The 19,289-nt window shown below is 36.2% G+C and overlaps 2 protein-coding genes across 2 annotated transcripts; both read left to right on the top strand.

Annotated features, from left to right (window-relative positions):
* Positions 1 to 7,525: 7,525 nt before the first annotated feature.
* Positions 7,526 to 11,091, top strand: LOC113711390 (uncharacterized). Its single transcript, XM_027234558.2, has 4 exons — positions 7,526 to 9,759; positions 9,844 to 10,152; positions 10,256 to 10,355; positions 10,444 to 11,091. The coding sequence occupies exons 1-4, from the start codon at positions 7,526 to 7,528 to the stop codon at positions 11,089 to 11,091; spliced, it is 3,291 nt and encodes a 1,096-aa protein (XP_027090359.2).
* Positions 11,092 to 11,291: 200 nt separating this feature from the next.
* On the top strand, positions 11,292 to 13,448 carry LOC113711389 (uncharacterized). The gene is made up of 8 exons (XM_027234557.1): positions 11,292 to 11,388; positions 11,492 to 11,751; positions 11,823 to 12,026; positions 12,107 to 12,199; positions 12,274 to 12,375; positions 12,470 to 12,802; positions 13,063 to 13,299; positions 13,428 to 13,448. The coding sequence occupies exons 1-8, from the start codon at positions 11,292 to 11,294 to the stop codon at positions 13,446 to 13,448; spliced, it is 1,347 nt and encodes a 448-aa protein (XP_027090358.1).
* Positions 13,449 to 19,289: the final 5,841 nt, after the last annotated feature.

The raw sequence follows: 19,289 nt of genomic DNA, 5'->3' as shown, positions 1-19,289 counted from the left end.
TCAGTCGCACACTACAGTCCTCAACCCAATTACAATATAAATCTCAAAATTACATCAAATTCTCCAATGATTACATATCACAAATGCAGCGGAAACTGATTCCAATCGTGGAACGTATACTTACATCCATATCAATTTCAAATATTTATACAAGACCAATTCGTACATAAAATAGATCCAAACTTAAACTGTACACGATATAAGCCATCCAGTCACGTGAATAAGCACTCCAAGCTTTTCTTCGCCTTGAGCCCTGGGGGGGGAAATAAAACATTTTTTTGGGGTGAGCTAGAAGCTCAGCGAGTAACCATTAAAATCAGTAATCAAATCGGTTTCACAATAGTTCATTTCAATGATGTCATATAGCAATGATAAATCCGGAAACAACTACAACATTTACAAAACAGTAAATATGGATTATCAATAATTCAAGAAACATTTACAATGGAAAGCGATAGTAACATTCATGAAAGGATACATTCATTCTCCTGACATTTCCTCGCTCATTTGGTCATTCATTTTATTTCATTCACCCCGTCCCTGGCTTTTGGCCAGGCTCCACCAACCTACATAGGTAATACTCGAGTATACCAAACGTTCACCCAAGTTCCTAATCGCCTGACCGAGTCCGCTTCTGGCTCAAGACGACCGGTAACAAGGGGCAATGGCCAGTTCAGCCCAAAAGGCTTACATCATGCGCAACTAGCATTTCAATAATTAAATCCTTGAAAATTGCACAGCTATTTAGGTCGAGTGCGATAAAGTACACACTCGCCTCGAAAACTCGTTTTGGAAATCATTATATGCGCTTAACACGTTATCAACCAAAATACAAGTCATGAAGTCAAGAAACATAGCAAACAAGGCACACTCAAATGCCAGCACACATGATATGCAAGAAAACATTTCAAAAGTAACTTTGGAAATAGTTCAAAAGTAAATAATGTAAGAAACGGTTCATAAATAACTTTAGAAGTAGTTTGAGGTCACTCACCTCCACGGCTCAGAAACCATCCATCATATATCATTACCTTGCCCGAGTCCAAGCTCTAAATCACAAACTCAAAGCAATCATACATTCTCAAAGTTTGGACAACATTTCCCCATAAATGCTTCATTTCCAACCTACAATATATTACCGATCACACATACGGTTAATAAGCAATAAAATATATCTAATTAGGCCACAATATCCCTCAATCAAAGCTAATTAGAAGCTTAAAAGCCACCATTAGAAAAACCCCCAATTAAACCCTAGAAACCGGAATTCATTCCCTCAAGCGTAAATTTGGGCAGCATGCCCTTTGTGTTTACCTAATTTTCCAGCCATTTAGGCTTCATTATTTTTCCTCAGCCAATCCCAAAGTCATATATATCATAATGCAAGTCAATAGCCGTTCCATAGGCTCATAACAATACAAGGACAAAATTTAAGCTAACAACAAGTGTGGAAACGAAGTTTACAAAAGACAGTTTTGATGGGTTTTTACGGAATGGGTACATCTGAGGCTACGCTTATCGGATTGAGGTGAAACATATACCGTTTTGAAGCTAAGACACAAGGCTACAATGTTCATGAAAATCACTTAGTCCAGTTTCCAATGCAACATAGTCAAATCCTCAATTTACAGAACCAAAATCTCACTCGTTGGCTGTCTAACCGCATTGTACTGTAATGGTCATATCTCAGGTTACAAAAGTCCGATTCAGTTGTTCTTAGAGGCGTTTGAAAGCTAAGTAAGAATACTACAACTTTCATGTTTCGGAAAAAAGCTAAATCGGAATGGATCCTAGTCGAAAAACGTGATAAACTGGACTTAACTGATCACACGGACTGCTTGGGAAATACTTAAAACAGTAAGGGTATTTTGGACTTTTCATGTCCTACGTTGCTCCGATTGAGCTGAAATTTTGTAGGCGCCTATAAAATACTATTATCTACAACTTTCATGTTTCATGCCAAGCCAAATTCGGCCTCTAACTAGGTGATACAGAAACGGGCAGAACTGAATTTTCAAGTTCCTGAAATCTGGAAATTCTTGAAATCAAATGCTAATTTCTTTATTTTTGGCTTGCTTCACCATCTTAACTTCCCATATTAAACTTTAAACATCAAAGCCCCAAATTGTAATCACTAGAAGAATCATAGGGAAACTGTAAAAATTCCAATAAAATGGAAAATCATGATCCAAGCCTCTATTTCACCACATACATCAATAATTCAACCATATGTGACATATTTAGCAACTAATCACGCATTTAATCGGAGAATCAAGGTTCTAGCATGTATACCTTTCCAAGGAAACTAGAAACAAGTGTTCAAGGCCTTTGCTCCTCAAGAAAATTACACCGGTAGGTAGCCTTTGTGCTAGATAACAACTTAATCGGAGTAGATTTGCGCGAATAGAAGAAACTTTTCAAGATTTGGAGAAGAACAAGATGAACTCTCTTTGTCTTTCTCTCTCTCTCTAATTTCGGTTATGGGGCAGAAAAATGAAGAAGAAAGGCTGTTCTTGAGTAGTTAAGAAGACAAGAGATTAGGAGTAATCTAAGCCACAAGTTTGGCCAACACTTGGTTTAATTACAACCACAAGAATTTCTCTTTCTTCTCCTTGCATTTTGGCCACAAATTTTTGGTCAAGAAGTCATCATGAGAGAGGAGATATTTTGCTCAAATATCAATAAACTTATATGGTAAGAAAGTGGTGGTCAATTGGTGCGTTCAATCGGTAATGCGCGGGTCCCGCCGGTTCGCGCCGTTTTTCTTAAAAACACACGTACTAGGGTTTTTACTTCCTATTCACTAACCTCATCTCATTGCTTCTAATCACATATTATTTATCACTTACGAGTCACTTTTAATCACCAAATTGATCCTTGGTCAGTACCGAAAATTCATCCGGTGGAAAATCACGAAAACCCTAATTTGCCCAATCTTGAAAATGAAGAGTGAAACCCTACTTTCTAGGCTCATTTGCACTTATTATGGAATAATTGGATAGTAGGGCTTTAATAAATAATAATTTCCAAATAAAAGGAAATTTTTAAGAAAACGTGAGGAATTTTCCAATTCCAGTGATTAAAATTAGGGTTTCAATTAAAATGTGAGAGATTTAAGAAAACCGGTTAGTCACAAGTAAACTAGGGTTTTTGACTAAAATATTGGGGTTTCTAGTCTTTTAAAACAAAATAAGGTTTTAAATCAAACCCGAAGAAATATACTTTAATATTTTCTTCACAAACAACCTCCTAATAATCGGGATGTTACACCAAGTCACCCAAAAAGTGTTTTTTTAAAGACAAAGTAGTAAAACCCTTTTTAAAACGACTCCTAATCCACGTAAGCCAAAGAAAAAGGTTCGGGGGTCACGTTTGACAAAGGGGAAGGCAAGGATAGAATCCAAGGCACCCCTTTGACCTAGCCAAGGCTAGTTGCGCGACTTAAACCAATTTTTCCTAGTTTTCTACCCAAGGTATGTATCGCGTATTGGATATGTCTATATGAATGCAAAAACCTAGACCTAGGGGGATTGGGGGAAATTTCTCTTCAAAGGTTGAGTGGTGCCAATCACATTAATTGTGAAGCCCAATAATGATCCTTTTGGAGAGGTCACACCTAAACCTAAATGACGTGAAAAATGAGTGGAATGCATACCATGTGAAAGAGTGAGTTTGTGTGAAGTAAGAAAAATGATAAAAGTAATAAGATAAGAGTGAAGGTGTGCAAATGTAAATGAAAGTACTCGTGTGCGAGTGAAGATAAAATGCTCGTGTGCAAGTGAAGATAAAAGGGTTCGTGTGCGAGTGGAGACAAAAAAGTGTTCGTGTGCAAGTGAAGGTGATAAAAGGGTGCATGCGTGCAAATGAGACAAAAGTGAAAGTGTAATGATAGAGTGGATTGAGAATGCATGAGCCTAGGGAATTCATCACTACTACAAAAAGCACCTTTAGTCACACACTTAATATGACATTTTCCTAAAAGTGTCACAACAGCAAGTTAATGTAACATGCAGTAAGGAACGTCATTAAAGTGACAAAGAAAATGACCAGTACGACATCGTATCACTCTAACTTATCCAAATAGAAGTAAAAAATGAAAAACAAAAACGGCAAAGAGAATGGCGCTACACTTCGGCGCCATTTTTTTGGAGGAAATATTCTAACTACTCCAATGAATCCAATGTACTTTACTCTTTTTTCATCCGAGTGCTCTCTCCTAAAACCCTCAATCAAATAAACTCTCTGTAAAAAACCTAAATCCTTCGCCCCTCTCACCACCGAATCCCTTGTTTCTTTCTCTTTCTTCCACCTGATTTTTAACTCTCTCCAATTTGAAGACAAACAGGTAAACCTTTAAGAAGGTAGCTTAATCAACAACATCATGGAGTTTTTAGCATGGAGTTTGAACGGGAATTGGTATCTGGGTTTTTAGCAACAGTGGAGCTACGGTGTTCGTTGAAAATTGCCATCTGAAGGAAGATTACTACCAGGTAACCTATACATTTGCAACAAAATTGATAGCTTTTTTTTTATTACTTTATTTCTTCTCCGGGAACACATGGGAAATGGGGTAGGAGCAAGGTGGGTGACAGAGGGTTAAGGATTTGGGGAAGACGAAATGGCAGGAAGAGTAGATGTGGATGGGAAAATTGTAGGGAAACAAAACTGGCCTTTCAATTCGTCTGATACACTATTTCGTATGTTTATTCGGAAATTTTCTGATATCGTTCTGCATTGTGGAGTTGGTAAGCGACGGTTTCTTCAGTTATGGTGATTTTCAGGTTTTCTGGTTTCTTATCTTTTGTTTATGTTTTTTCTGTTGCAAAGAAGCATAACAGCTCTCCAAGAGTACTTAGACATAGTGTCATACAGTAAAACTTAAGATGGTAGCTTTTTTGAATTTGTCTTAAAGATCCAAATGATTCCTCATTTTGAAGGACAGCATCCGATGTCTAGCTGCTCCATTTGACAACTAAATTTTGTATCTAGGATGCTTTTACTTCTGATATTGCTGTTCCTTTCTTGCATAAGGAAAATTCAGGTAAGACGGAATCTAAATTTTGTAAATGAGTGCTTTTACCTTGAATTGTGAGTAATACTAATTCTGCAACAGCAGCGTATGTGAAATTGGGTTAATTGGGGATGAATAAAAGGGGATGTTATGGATGAATTAATCAAACTGACCCAAAAAAAAAAGAACAGAATAAAAAGGAAGATTCAAATTCCATGTGACAACCTTTATAGCTGTCCTTGTGGTGCAACCTTTATAGTTAATAAGATTATTGTGATGAATGTAACCACCAACCACTTGCTTTCATTTTGCAAAATCTCCTCTTCCTACCATTTGCTAATGTGTACATCTCCGACCACAAAATGACTTTTGGCAGCAATAACACCTGTCAAGTGAATCCCTGTCCTTCATTACTATGGATTTTACAGTTCTGTTCTGCTGGTTCTGCCGTTGGAAACTTCCCCGAGAATTTCATCACCCATCTTTCACATCATGCTTCAAAACCCACACACTTCTCCTCCTTTGGAAGGAAACATTGATTCCAATGTACTGTAAACATCTAAATCCCTTCTGCCAGTGCGTTGCTCTTACACAGATCACCTGTTTGCTGTCTTCTTCTTTGACACAGGTTGTATGACTTGGAATTTTTCCTCCCACAAATATTTGCTTTTGCTTCCGAATGAAAAGGCAACAAAAGGCATTCCTCATGTCAGGATACTGTTGAAGGATATGTTTATTTTAACTAAGAATGCATGTAGTCCTTTTCTGCTTAAGAAAGGAAAAAATTTTGTTTCGAAATTTTTTGATCCTTCAACTCACTGAAATTAGAAAAAAAAAAGCAATTAATTGAGAGATTGATCTATGCTGAAGGGGCTCAAAGTAAACAATACACACTCTTCGTGCTCTCCGCTACTTCGTTCCTTTCCCAATTTTCCTTCCTTCTTTTCCTCTCTTCAGATCCATTTTTCTCTCTTGATCCAGCCATGGCCTCAATTATAGGATCCTTCACCTCCCTCTCTTGCTCACTCATGCCTAACCAGGCAGTCAACAGGGTCTCTAAATTGGGCTCTAGTATGTGGCGGACGCAATATGGCAGAATTAACAGAGTTTTTCAGTGTGTCTTGTTTTGCCCACATAATATTTGTTGTGGGGAAACCCCACTTACCTAGTACCAGAATCATCCAGTTGGAATGGTATCACTGTTTTGAAAAAAAAAATCATGAAATGTATCATTTTGAATTTACTCATTTCCAATCTCATAGGCTACCTTTTGAGAACTAATAACTCGTTAAACTCAATTATAAGATTGTACTAATAGCAGTGAGGATTCTAAGGAGTCACTTTTTAAATTTTATTTCTAATTATTAACAGTTTCACTTTAGCATGGAGTGTGAGGTGGTGAAAGGGTAAAATTTTTAGGCCATATGGTAGGTATATATAAGACACTTTTACTGCACGTATACAAATGTCCGTTTACCCTTTATTGATTAATATGCCTGGGTGAAGATTCAGTAGGAGCATGTTATAGCATGGCAAGTGCGCAAATGAATTGTAGTTGTTCACTCTATTTCTTCCAAGTTTCATTTTTTTCAGTTTTTGAATTGGAAGATTAGCTTTCCTTTTTTGTAAGTTCAGGCCTGTCACTAAGTATAATGAGATTGCAAACCACTTTGCTGATTGTTTATACGTGCACTGCTACAATACCAGGTTACGGGTATTAATGGTATTAATCCAAGTTTTTATGAGATAGGCTTCAAATGTTTGCATATCTCACATGCCATTAGGCATGATTATGAAACATTTTTTTGGTTTCTGATGGTTCTTTCAATTGATCTTTTTCATTTTCTTCCTATAGAAGTTGCAAGAAAATACCAGTACTTCAGTTAATGTGCCAAACTTAGGTTTCAACACTCCTGTGAAGGGTTACCAGCCTTCCATATCAAATCAGGTAAGCTAGTTTATGTCAGAGTATTGTTATTTGGTTCTTTGATATATGTATTTACTGCCCAAATAATTTTTTGGTTTGCAGTTCTCTGGGCAATACACTGTTGATAGATTGGAGGGAGTTGAGAAATTGATCCAGGTACTTCTTAAAAAGTTTCTAGTTTGGAGGGAGTTAAGAAAAGTTCTTTTGTACCTACCATATGTTTTATAGTTTGTGTGTTACAATCTGGAATTGAACTTTTGCCGTCTTTCCTTTTGATATTATTCTGTTTTGATACTTTTGGATTAGTTCTTATTACTCAAATGTCTAGAACACCTGGATATGTGAAGATTCTGTTCTGATATGTCTAGAACACTTGGATTGGTGCTAACATTCTGTTTTGATACTTTTGGTATCTTTACTTTAGAAGATATTTCGTGAGTGATTTGTGTCTTCTATTAATCTCATTGAAATTAGTTTTCTTATCTAAGTAAATATTTTATGCAAAAATCAGTAATAGTTTAGGTAGAACTATCTTGTAGATGCTAATGAAGCTTTTTTTTTTTTTTATAATTAGAATCTATGTGAACATGGATAAAAGATGGATGAGTATGTCACGATCAAGTGATGAGTATAAAGCTGGTTTAGAAGATTTTCTTGATTTTGCATTTACGAATGGAAGTATAGGGGAGATGATTTTATGCCCATGCATTAGGTGTGGGAATGGGGTATTTGTCACGAGAGAGCAGGCCAAATCACACTTGATATGGAAAGGATTTATTAAGGGATATACTCAATGGTTAGCTCATGGAGAGCTATCTTCGAATTTGCATCATACATCTTCACATGGCTCATCAAATGAAGTTCCACCACTCAATCCCATAGATGATATGCAGGGGTTGTTACAAGATGCAGTAGGAGTTCTAAACCAGAACCTAGATGTGGGAGAAAGATTAGAACCAGAACAGCCGAATATTGAGGCAGAAAAATTCTACAATTTAATAAATGATTCGAAGCAGCCCCTTTATCCAGATTGCCCGCAATTCTCTAAACTATCTTTTCTGGTCCGCTTGTTACATATTAAATGTCTCAGCAAAATGCCCGATTCTGTATTTAATACACTTCTTGATTTGTTGAGGCAAGCACTCCCAGAAGGTGTAAATCTACCCAATTCTTATTATGAAGCAAAAAAAACAATGAAAGAACTAGGACTTGGATACGAAAAATATGATGCATGTCCTAATGATTGCACATTGTATTGGGGAAAAGATGAATCAAAGATAAAATGTGACACTTGTAAGCATCTACGGTGGGAAGGAACAAAGGATGATCCTACTGGTGAAAAAAGAAAGGTTCCCCACAAGGTTTTGTGGCACTTTCCGCTTAAACCCAGATTGCAGCGTCTGTTCATGTCATCTAAAACAGCATCTTCCATGAAATGGCATGTCGAGGGTCGTACTAAGGATGGTCGCATGAGACATCCTGCAGATACTCCGGTTTGGCAATCATTTGATTACCAAAATCCCGAATTTGCAAAAGATCCTCGTAATGTCAGATTGGGTTTAGCTTCTGATGGATTTAATCCATTTAAATCTATGAATGTGAACCATAGTACATGGCCGGTAGTACTGATGCCTTATAATTTGCCACCATGGATGTGCATGAAACAGCCATACTTTATGTTGTCACTACTCATTCCTGGCCCATATGCACCTGGGAATAACATTGATGTTTACCTTCAACCTCTTATAGCTGAGTTGAAGGAATTGTGGGATGTAGGTATGACTACTTATGATGCATCATCAAAGGAAAATTTTCAGATGCATGCTGCTTTACTTTGGACCATTAGTGATTTTCCTGGTTATGCTAATTTATCTGGTTGGAGTACTAAAGGTTATTTAGCATGTCCAGTATGTCATAAGCATACCGTTTCACACCATTTAAGACATGGTTCAAAACAATGTTACATGGGTCATCGGCGATTTCTGGAAAAGGAGCATTCATATCGAAAAGATAAACGTAACTTTGATGGAAAGGAAGAACATAGAGTTGCACCACCCCGCTTGACAGGTGATATGATCTTGGAGGAGTTGAGGTCTTATAAAATCAAATTTGGGAAGGCAGTCAATGATAACCCTGAATTACCCTTTAACTGGAAGAAACAAAGCATTTTTTTTGACTTGCCATATTGGAAGAACAATTTGTTACGTCATTGTCTTGATGTCATGCATATTGAGAAAAATGTATGTGAGACAATAGTTAGAACATTATTGAATGTGGATGGCAAGTATGATAACCTTGGTGTACGGCGTGATTTGGAAGAAATGGGCATACGAGCAGGTCTTCATCCTATTACAGATGAGTTTGGGAGAGCATACTTGCCTCCAACATGTTTCTATTTGGATAAGAAGGAGAAAGAGTTATTCTGTAAAATTCTGAAAAAGGTTAAAGTACCGGATGGTTATTCAGCCACAATTTCAAAGTCCGTGCATTTGAAACCTTCCAAGCTAACCGGACTTAAGAGTCATGACAATCACATATTATTGCAGCAACTGTTACCACTCTGTTATAGAAAACTTCTTCCAAAATCGGTGCGGTCTCCGTTGATAAAGCTGTCCAAATACTTTAGAGATTTATGTTGTAAAGCTCTTTGTCCTCGGGAACTGCTTCGTATGGAAAAGGAAATTGCTGTTGTACTATGCCAGTTAGAGCGCGTGTTTCCACCATCTTTTTTTGTTATAATGGTGCATTTGACCACTCATTTAGCAACCGAAGCAAGGATAGCTGGTCCAGTACATTATCGTTGGATGTATCCGATTGAAAGGTAACTTTTATAACTTTATAATTTCTATTTTATTGCTATGTGAGTATCATTATTAATCACTTACTACATTTGTAATTGTCTTAGGTACCTATGCACTTTGAAAAATTATGTACGAAATAGAAGTCGGCCTGAAGGTTCAATTGCAGAGGGGTACCTAGTTGATGAGTGCTTGACATTTTGCTCTCTCTACTTGTCTGATGAAGTGACAACTAAGTTCAATCGATCAAGTAGAAATGAAGATGGAGGTGAAAGTTCAACTGAAGGACTTGAGATTTTTTCTATACAAGGTCGGCCATTAGGAAAAGGAAATTCAGTTGTAATGGATGATGAAACCATAAAAAAGGCACATCAATATGTGATATTCAATTGTGAAGCCATGGATCCATATATCAAGTAAGTAATTGTACTCCATACTTGTTGTATAAAACTAATCATCTTTTAATAATGATGGATGTATATAGACAACTATGTTGATTGACTATTGTAATTGATGAAGCCAACATCGTAAATTGGTTGAAGAGCAGCATTTGCGTAGTTCAAAACATGAAAAGGAGCGGATTCATAGTGAGACATTTGCAAATTGGTTTGACAGCCATGTGAGTTAATATACAAAGTATCATTGTGCTTTTAGCTGTCCAAATTCTGTACAGTTATTTTATTAATTTAATTTTTTATTTTGCATAGGTGGATGATTTTCTACCCGAGAATGAAGTTATCTCAAAAGATTTGAGATTATTGGCCAAGGGTCCAAATGTTGTGGGTTTGAAGTATGAGAGATACATTGTGAATGGTTTTAGATTTCATACAAAATATTTGGAGAGCAAAAGAAAAAATCAGAATAGTGGGGTGATTGTTACTGCAATAACATCAAGTTTCGCAAGCACCAAGGATATGAATCCGGTTTCAAGTGACTTGGCCTATTATGGTGTCTTAAAGGATATTCTGGAATTGGACTATGGTGGAGGTCGAAGAGTGGTTTTGTTTGACTGTGATTGGGTCTCTAAGGGGAAACGATTGAAACAAGATGATGATGGGTTTACACTTGTGAATTTTATGAATGTGAAGCGCCACCATGAACCCTTCGTTCTTGCATCCCAAGTGAAACAAGTATTTTACGTGGAGGATCCTTTGGATAAGGGGTGGAATGTTGTTATTCCAACTGTACCACGAGATGATTTGAAGATGGATCCCATAGATGTTGAGATGTACTTGCAAAGTCAGCCTTCAAGTAGTCATCAAAGAGAGACATTTGATGATATTAATTGGGTTCGAGAAGGTGTCATAGGAGAAATAGTTGATACTACTAGAGTGGCATCTAGTTCCAAGGGATGATCTTTGGGTATCTTATATAAATTAAATGAATGTTATCTTTTCATTTCGCTTTAATGTCCAGTAAATTCGGTTGCTTTTTATGTATTGAATTGTGGTGTATCTACATGCTTAAATTTTTTATGCTTTGCTGTTTATTACATGTTAATATGCTATTAGCTGTACACTTTCTGTTATGAATTTAAAATTGTAGTTATACAAATATGGCGAGAACAAGAGGAGGTTCAAGCTATCGAGGATCAAGGAGCTTTCAATTGCGTGATGAAGATCCTGAAAATTTGGAAAATGAGGAAGGCACTGGTATGTTATTAATTACTAATTACTTAATATTTCAGTTAGATATAATCTATAACAATAGTTTCTATTTCATAAGATATGTCATAATTGTTTATTATACTTGCAGGTGGTGGTTCTGATGATGATCAGGAGCCTAAGAAAACTCGGGGACCAACTTATATGAGACACATTTGGGGTAGACATGGTACTGACAAGCGAATTAAAGTGAAATTCAATACACTTGGTGAGCCAGTTGGTACAAATAGAAGCAAATTCAATGAATTTTTGGGAGCATTGGCAAGAATTGGAAAATATGCACCAATTGACATTGATAGTTGGCGTAAAGTTCCCAAGTCTTTAAAGAATGACATGATAGATGTAGTAAAGGTACCCATTTCTTGAACCTACTACATTAGTTGAATGCTTGTTCTCTTTTAATTGAGTGTTCAATATTACAGGAAAAATTTGATCTCCCTATTGGCATAGAAGAACGAGTTAAGCAATCAGTAGGAAAGAAATGGAGAAGCTGGAAGCATGCTCTCAAGAAAACTTATTTCAATCCAAATGAGTCAATTGAAAGTCAAGTGCTTAAAAGACCAAAACGAGTTCTTCCACAGCAATGGAGAAATATTTTGACTAAATGGCTTTCCGAAGAGGCAAAGGTATGAAATGCTCTCAAAGTCGTGATCATTTTTTCTGTTTGCCTATACTTAACTATTTTTTGTTATGTTTAACTATGTAGAGCATATCTGCAACAAACAAGGAGCACCGAAAGAAGAAAAAGATGAATCATAGTACAGGGAAAAAGCCATTTGCTCAAGTTCGAGTAGAAAAGGTATAATATATAAATTGGTAACAACATCTAATTTTTCATTCTGATATATTCTTGGGATGTACTATTATATGTAGGAAAAAGAGGTTGGGCATTCTCTCTCTAGAGCAGATATGTTCACCATATGCTACACTAATTCTAATGGAGTGCCATCTAGTTTTGAAGTTGGGGAAAAAATGGTATGTTGTTGCTGCTTATTCACTTCATTCATAAACAGGTTTTTTCTGTTACGATAAGAACGAGAATGTAGTAACTTTGAATTGTTAATTTTAGGAGGAGATGGAAAGCTTAAAAAATCAACTTCCGGAAGGAGAAGAAGATAATGTGGGTAGGAATGACGTGTATGCAAAAGTAATGGGTGAAGAAAGGAGTGGAAGAGTTCGTACATATGGTTTAGGAGTTACACAATCTGATTTGTGGGGCGATATACCAAGTCGTTCAACATGTTTTCGCTTGGTTATGGAACAAAGCGCTGCGATGTCAAAAATGGAGCGAAGAATTCAGCAACTAGAATCAATTCAACAAGGAAGATCACAAGGACAAATTTCGCCATCTTCGCAAAGACATACTTCACAGTCATCAAATGCTATTTCTCGGCCAATAAAAGTAATAAACAGTTCAATAATGACCTTCTTTACATGCTGCGTTCACAAATGATTTTCATGAACATGTTTGTAATTGCTATATGTTAATTGTTGAGATTCTTGTTTTGGATATCATTATTGATTGTAATGGACTACACTTTGATTTTGGTACTTGTTGTGGCTGTCATTTTGGGTTGGTTCTTGTGATACTGTGTATTAAATATCTGTTCAAGACTTGCTCTCTTATATGTGGTTATATGTTTTATAAAATTTGTTTTCAAGGTTGGGGATAAAGTTACAATAAGAAGCATGGTTGATTCGTCCAAAATTTGTGCTGTTGGTGTGGTTAGAAATTTGGATCCAACTGCTGAAGTTGGTGACATACCTTTGGGATCACATTGGTGTGAAATTCATGTGAATGTGCCTGTGGAGAATGATGAAGAGCTAATGAGGCCATACCATAATTTTCTCAAGATTGGAGATGCAATTGGAGTAGCTGTTGCTTGGCCAATAAACCTGGTAATCTTTTTATCTTATCTTTATCATTTGGTTAACTTAGCTTTTATTTATTTTCTAACATTAAAACTGTAAAAGAAGAGCTGTAGATGTGATTGTAACTTCTATTTCTTGGTTTATGACACTTGTAGGTGATTCTTGAAGAAAACTAAAGGATCGTCCTTGGGTCAAATGGCTATTTTTTGAAGACATTGTCAATGCTTTTTTTGTTGAGTTCTTGTTGAACTATTGCTTCTTTGATATGTATTGGCAATGCTACTGTAATACTCATAACTTTTGAAAAATCTCTGAATTGGCATGTAATTTGTTGACATAGCAGCAATGTCAGTTGCTTGGATCAATGCAGTACTTTTGCACCATTTTGGCTACTTGTATTGCAGTGATTACTATGAAAATGTAAATCGCCTTGGTTTTCCTTTATAAGGTGGTAGTAATAACTTTATTATTGCAAAAATTAGAATCTATATTGTGTAGGCAGGATGAAATGTGATTCTACTTTTGGGTATAAAACCTCGGATGGGATACAGGGCTAATGCAATATGATGTATTGACACTTAAAAGTGTCACCACTTCGAGTTTTGCGGTTCATAATATTCACAAAATTTCATATTAACAAGTGTCAGAACAATCTAATCTAGTTACACCATGAAAGTGTCATAATATTTCATTTTACTTATACGGCGAATGTGTCATACTATCTTATTGTACTTACATAATAGAAGCGTCATGATAGATCCAATAAATGACAGGCATCGAGTATCACTTTAGATTCATATAACCTTAACCGTTCTCCAGCATTTCTTGTCATTTAAAAGTGTCATTAAAACGATAAATAATAACGTTTATAAATGCCAATAGAACTACAAATTAGGACTCATATAACTGCCATGAACTTATAGTGACGCTGGAATGGACGACGTTTCTAGCAGAGCGTCATTATAGTTCAAACGTCATTACATCGAGCTATAATGACGCTTTTAAATGTCATAAAATGACATTTTTGTAGTAGTGCATGCATATTGGGTACGGGGAGACCTAAATCGTGACTTGATTTTCCCTTTGATTAGAAGGCGAAACTAGCGTGCTAAGGCTATCGAGTAGCCACACTCGCTCGTTTCCCTTATCAGAAGGGGACACTCAAGCAAAATGAACCCTATAGCTAGTATGAGATGCAAAAATCCTAAAATGGAGGGAAAGGGGTTCGAGGGGCATGCAAAATGATAAAACTAAGAAAAATGCATGACATGTAGTGAACAAGCAAATGATGTGCTAACGAAGGAAAATCCCTATGGGTCTAGCGTTGGACTAGCCCATTCTATGAACTCCGACTAGCGTTGGACTAGCGGAAACGTACATTCATCCATTCCATTCATTCATGGCTATGAAAGCAAGTAGACATGCCAAAACACTCGTAAACACGTAACACGTAACACTTAGCATGCTCGACTAGATGCAAGAGCCTAATAAAGCAATTAAACATGTAACAACAAAAACAAGCAACCAAGGGGAAGGGGAAGTGGACCAGATGCTCTCCGAGCACTATCTATTACAAGCCAAGAGGTGTACACATACCCCATAAAAGCATAAAGGGAAAGGGGAAATGGACAAGATGCTCTCCGAGCCCTATCTATTACAAGCCAAGAGGTGTACACATACCCCATAAAACTTAAATAAAAGTAAAAGCAAGTAAATGCACGCAAGGAGGTAAGGAAAGCGGAGTAGGCATGCATATTCACATAACACGTAGGAGCACGTAGGGGCAAATGAAATGCAAATAAAAGGGTAGAGTGTACCTCCCTTGAAATTGGGCCCCAATGAAGCGAAATCACTTATTTATCCTCCAAAATAATAGAAATGGTCAAGGTACCAATTTATTTGGGAAAATTAAAGAAAATGTGCAAAACAAAGCTCACTTGATCATGAAGCCCCTAAAGTCAGGACTTAAGCGCAATTGAAACAAAGCATGGTAGTTAATTGAAGCAAACAAGCAATAAAGTTGCACAAATTAAAATTATCAAGGACCAATTTGATGAAATTCTTTAATTGATTGGGTTCTAGTGGAACAAGGGGAGACTCGGGGGGCCAAAGTGTAATTTTTAGAAATTATTTCATGCATAAGCATGCAATCACGTAGGAAGCAAATTTTCTGCCATAAACACAAATAAAGGAATTGCTGCAACATTGTATAACTTCATTAATCTCCTTTCTTACAACCATTTCCATGCCAACTCCTTATTCAAATTCAACTCATTCATGCCAACACAACAAGAAGAAACATGCTGGAATTACTATCTAACAAAAACAGCAAAGTTTGGAACCGCAATGGAAGAAAATAGCAAGACACAACCGTAAATTTCTGGTGCAGCAAAATGAATATGCATTTTCCAGCAAGCACTTTGGCATGATTCAAATGTTTTTTTTTATTTTGTAGACCCACAAACACAAGCTCAGCACCAAGATCTCCAACTCTTCCCTTCGCCATAAGATTAAGCATGCAAACAAGGCACAAAAAATCCAGCTTGTGGATCGTTATGGAAATCAAAAACATGGAGGCTAACGCAGCTTCATGCAACTTTCGGCAATCAGAAATCTGTTTTTTACCAGGCCTTCAATCATAGCCCAAGTATTTTAGACCCAAATACACCAACCCAACATCAAAGCCTCGATCCCAAACGACGAACTCGCAAAATTCAACACCCAAATAAACCCAGAAAGAAGAGAAAAACTTAGAAGGGGAGCATGTAGTTCTGGAAAAATTTCTGTTATTGCTGCCATGAACATGTCTATTGTCTGTCAAATTCCAGACTCAAATACACAAAACCTTTGCATCCAAATACACAACTGCAACACCCGAACAAGCAAAGGAAAGGAAAATCAGAATTAGAACGGATCATGCAATTCTTATTCGCTGATTTTTATCTACAGCTTTACAAGTTTCTGCTGCAAATTCGCGGCTTGTCAAGAGGCAGCAAAACTACTTAAATCTCTGCCGAAACTTCAAACCCAAATCTACAAGACAAGAACCTAAGATCCGAACCATAATCTTGCAATCAAGAACGAACAAGAGACACAAAATTCATGGCAAACATCTCAACAAGTTCACAGATGGAAGCAAGCTGACAACTTTCATTCATGAGTTCTCAACAAGAAATCCCAAAACAAGATTTTTGAGTACAACCTACGGGACTTGCAAAAACAGCAAAAACAAGTATTCACAATTAGCTTCCTTGTCATTTCTTGATTCGAACAGAATCCACCCGACCCATAAAAAATGTATCAAACCCAGCAAAACAACAAAACTGCACCATGAACCAGAAAAATGCTAGATTTTCTTGAACTTTTACGTGCAAACAGGTTGGAAAAGAAAGGAAAGTGAGGGAGGATTACCTCTTAACGTTTTTATGGAGCCGAAATCTTAGGAGTACTTCGCAAAGGGATGAGTGAAATCCACCAGAATATTGAAGGAAGCAAGTTGCAGCGGAACCAGGGTTGATGATGCAGCAATTTTTATGGCCAAATTCGAAGTCTTTCCAATCGTCTTTTCAACAAAATTTATGAACAAAAGTTCTTCCTCTAGCTACATAAATGGTGCAGAAATTCAAAGTTCCTCAAGAAAAGCTATGATGAAAGAGTAAAATGCCCCGAAATATGGCTGCAGAATCAGCCTTTTCCACCGCAGCTTCAACCTCCTCAGTCGTCACTCACTATCTCTCTGCTGTTTTCTTTCACAGCCGTTCAACCTCAGCTTTTCTCTCCGTCCCCCCCTGTTCTATCTTTTCCACAGCCCAGCCGTCCAGACTCCCTCTCAGTTTCTCCCTTTGCTCAGTTTTTTCTTTTCGTTAGCTCTCCAATGAAGCCCGTAGCTTTTTTCCTTTCTCTACCCCGTTCTCCCTGTGCGGCTGTAGCTTTCTTTTGCTATTTATACGGATCCTCCCAAACTCCTAAACCCTTGTTTGAAAGGTGAGGATGAGGGACAAGGACAGGTCCTCACATCCAGCCCTCCAAAGGCTATTGAAGTTGTACCTCGCACGCTGCAAAAAATTGCAGCGTGCATGCTGCGATAATAAATTTTTTTTTTTTTTAACAACTTGATAATTACAGAAATGATGAAATAAAATATAAATAATAATAATAACGAAATTACACAAACCAGGTAATGATAATAATAATACTAATAATGATGAAAACAAACAAAACAAAAAACAAAAAAAAACTAAACAACTAAAAATGGCCATTTTTCAATCTTTTTCTACATTTTCTTTTTTTCATTTTTTATGATTTTTCATTTCTCTTTCAAGAAAGCATTGAATAAAAACAAAATGACTAAAACATATTTTTGATGTCTTCCTTTTCTTTTTTCTAAAAACTCTATGCTAATTTTAAAATTAAAAGCTAAAACTAAAAACTAAAAGTAAAAGCAAACAAGAATAAATAGCAAATGAAATAGATCAACTAAAAGGGCGAAAATGAGTAAAACTAAAATAACATAACAACTAATAGTGCAAAACACACAATAACGAACTAAAATGCAGGCAATCTAAAATGAAAATCATGAAATAGATGGCTACATAAAATTATTCAAAATTTGGTGTCTACAAATACCATAATTCAAGGTTCTCTTTAAATATCTAAAAATGCTTTTAACAGCAATTAAATGAGATTCTTTAGGGCAAGATTGGAAAAGAGCACACAAGCAAACGACAAACATAATATCGGGTCTACTTGCGGTTAAATAAAGTAAGCTTCTAATCATACCTCTATATTTCTTCTCACCAATTTTCGTATCTTTTTCATCTTTGTCAATTTTGATGGATGTACACATAGGCTTTCCAACTTGTTTCGAATCCTCCATTCCAAATCTTTGGAGAAGTTCCTTTATATACTTTACTTGATTAATAAATGTATCCTCTTGAATTTGAAGCACTCGGAGCCCAAGGAAGAAATTTAACTCTCTCATCATACTCATCTCAAACTCATTTTGCATAATAGTGAAAAAATCCTTGCATAAACACTCATTTGTAGCACCAAAAATAATATCATTCACATATATTTACACAATTAGACGATCATTAGAGTTTTGTTTAGTGAAAAGAGTGGTATCCACAATACCCCTTTTAAAACCATTCTCAACCAAAAAATCACTTAGATTCCTTAATGATGTTCACCAAATTTACCTATACAAGAGTTTAAGAAATAATATTTGGTACCCTTTAATTTTTTGGGGTCTCAGAGTTAGCATCATTTCTAACTATTCACATGTATTTTATGCCTCTTCTCATGTTCTTCCTCGCATAGCAATCACTTTTCATGTGACCTTTTTGACAACAGAAATTACACATAATCAAAGAGTTATTTACATGAAAAGATTTAATAAATCTTACTTCTCTTCACTTATGAATAATAAATTCATTTGCACTAGAATTTAATTTCTTTTCATGAGTGCCAAGATGAGATTTTGATCCATTATCTTGAAAACGGTTTTATTCTTTATGTTGGAAAAACTCATTTAGATTGTTCATTTTTCTTTTCAAATCACCTTGTTTCTCTTTGAACATTTCAAAAAATTTTATTTTTCTATCAAGCTCATTTTGTAGACCAATCTCACCCTTTTTCAAGTAATCATTTTCAGTTTTCAGCTTTTTATTTTCTTGTAAAAAACGTGCATTGTGGTGAAGAAGAAAGCTAATTTTGTGTTTTAATTTCTTGTTTCTAGCATAAGATTCTTTTAAACTATCACGCAATTTTTCAATGAAAAATTAAAATCATTATCAGTTTCATCATCACTTTCAAGTTGAGGGTTACAAGTTGTTGTTACCTTATTATTTTCAATGGTCATAAAAGCTAATTGAGCATATTTTTCTTCCACTTCAATTTCATCATCGGAGTTGCACTCATTCTATGTGAATTGAAAATTGTTGAATCTTGGTTTTCTTCCTTCTCTCTTCTTCTTCATTGGACACTCACTCATGTAGTGTCCAAATTGGCCGCATTCA

Source organism: Coffea arabica, chromosome 10e, assembly GCF_036785885.1.
Source record: "Coffea arabica cultivar ET-39 chromosome 10e, Coffea Arabica ET-39 HiFi, whole genome shotgun sequence".
Taxonomy (NCBI): Eukaryota; Viridiplantae; Streptophyta; class Magnoliopsida; order Gentianales; family Rubiaceae; genus Coffea; species Coffea arabica.
This window is presented reverse-complemented; position numbering and strand designations above follow the sequence as displayed.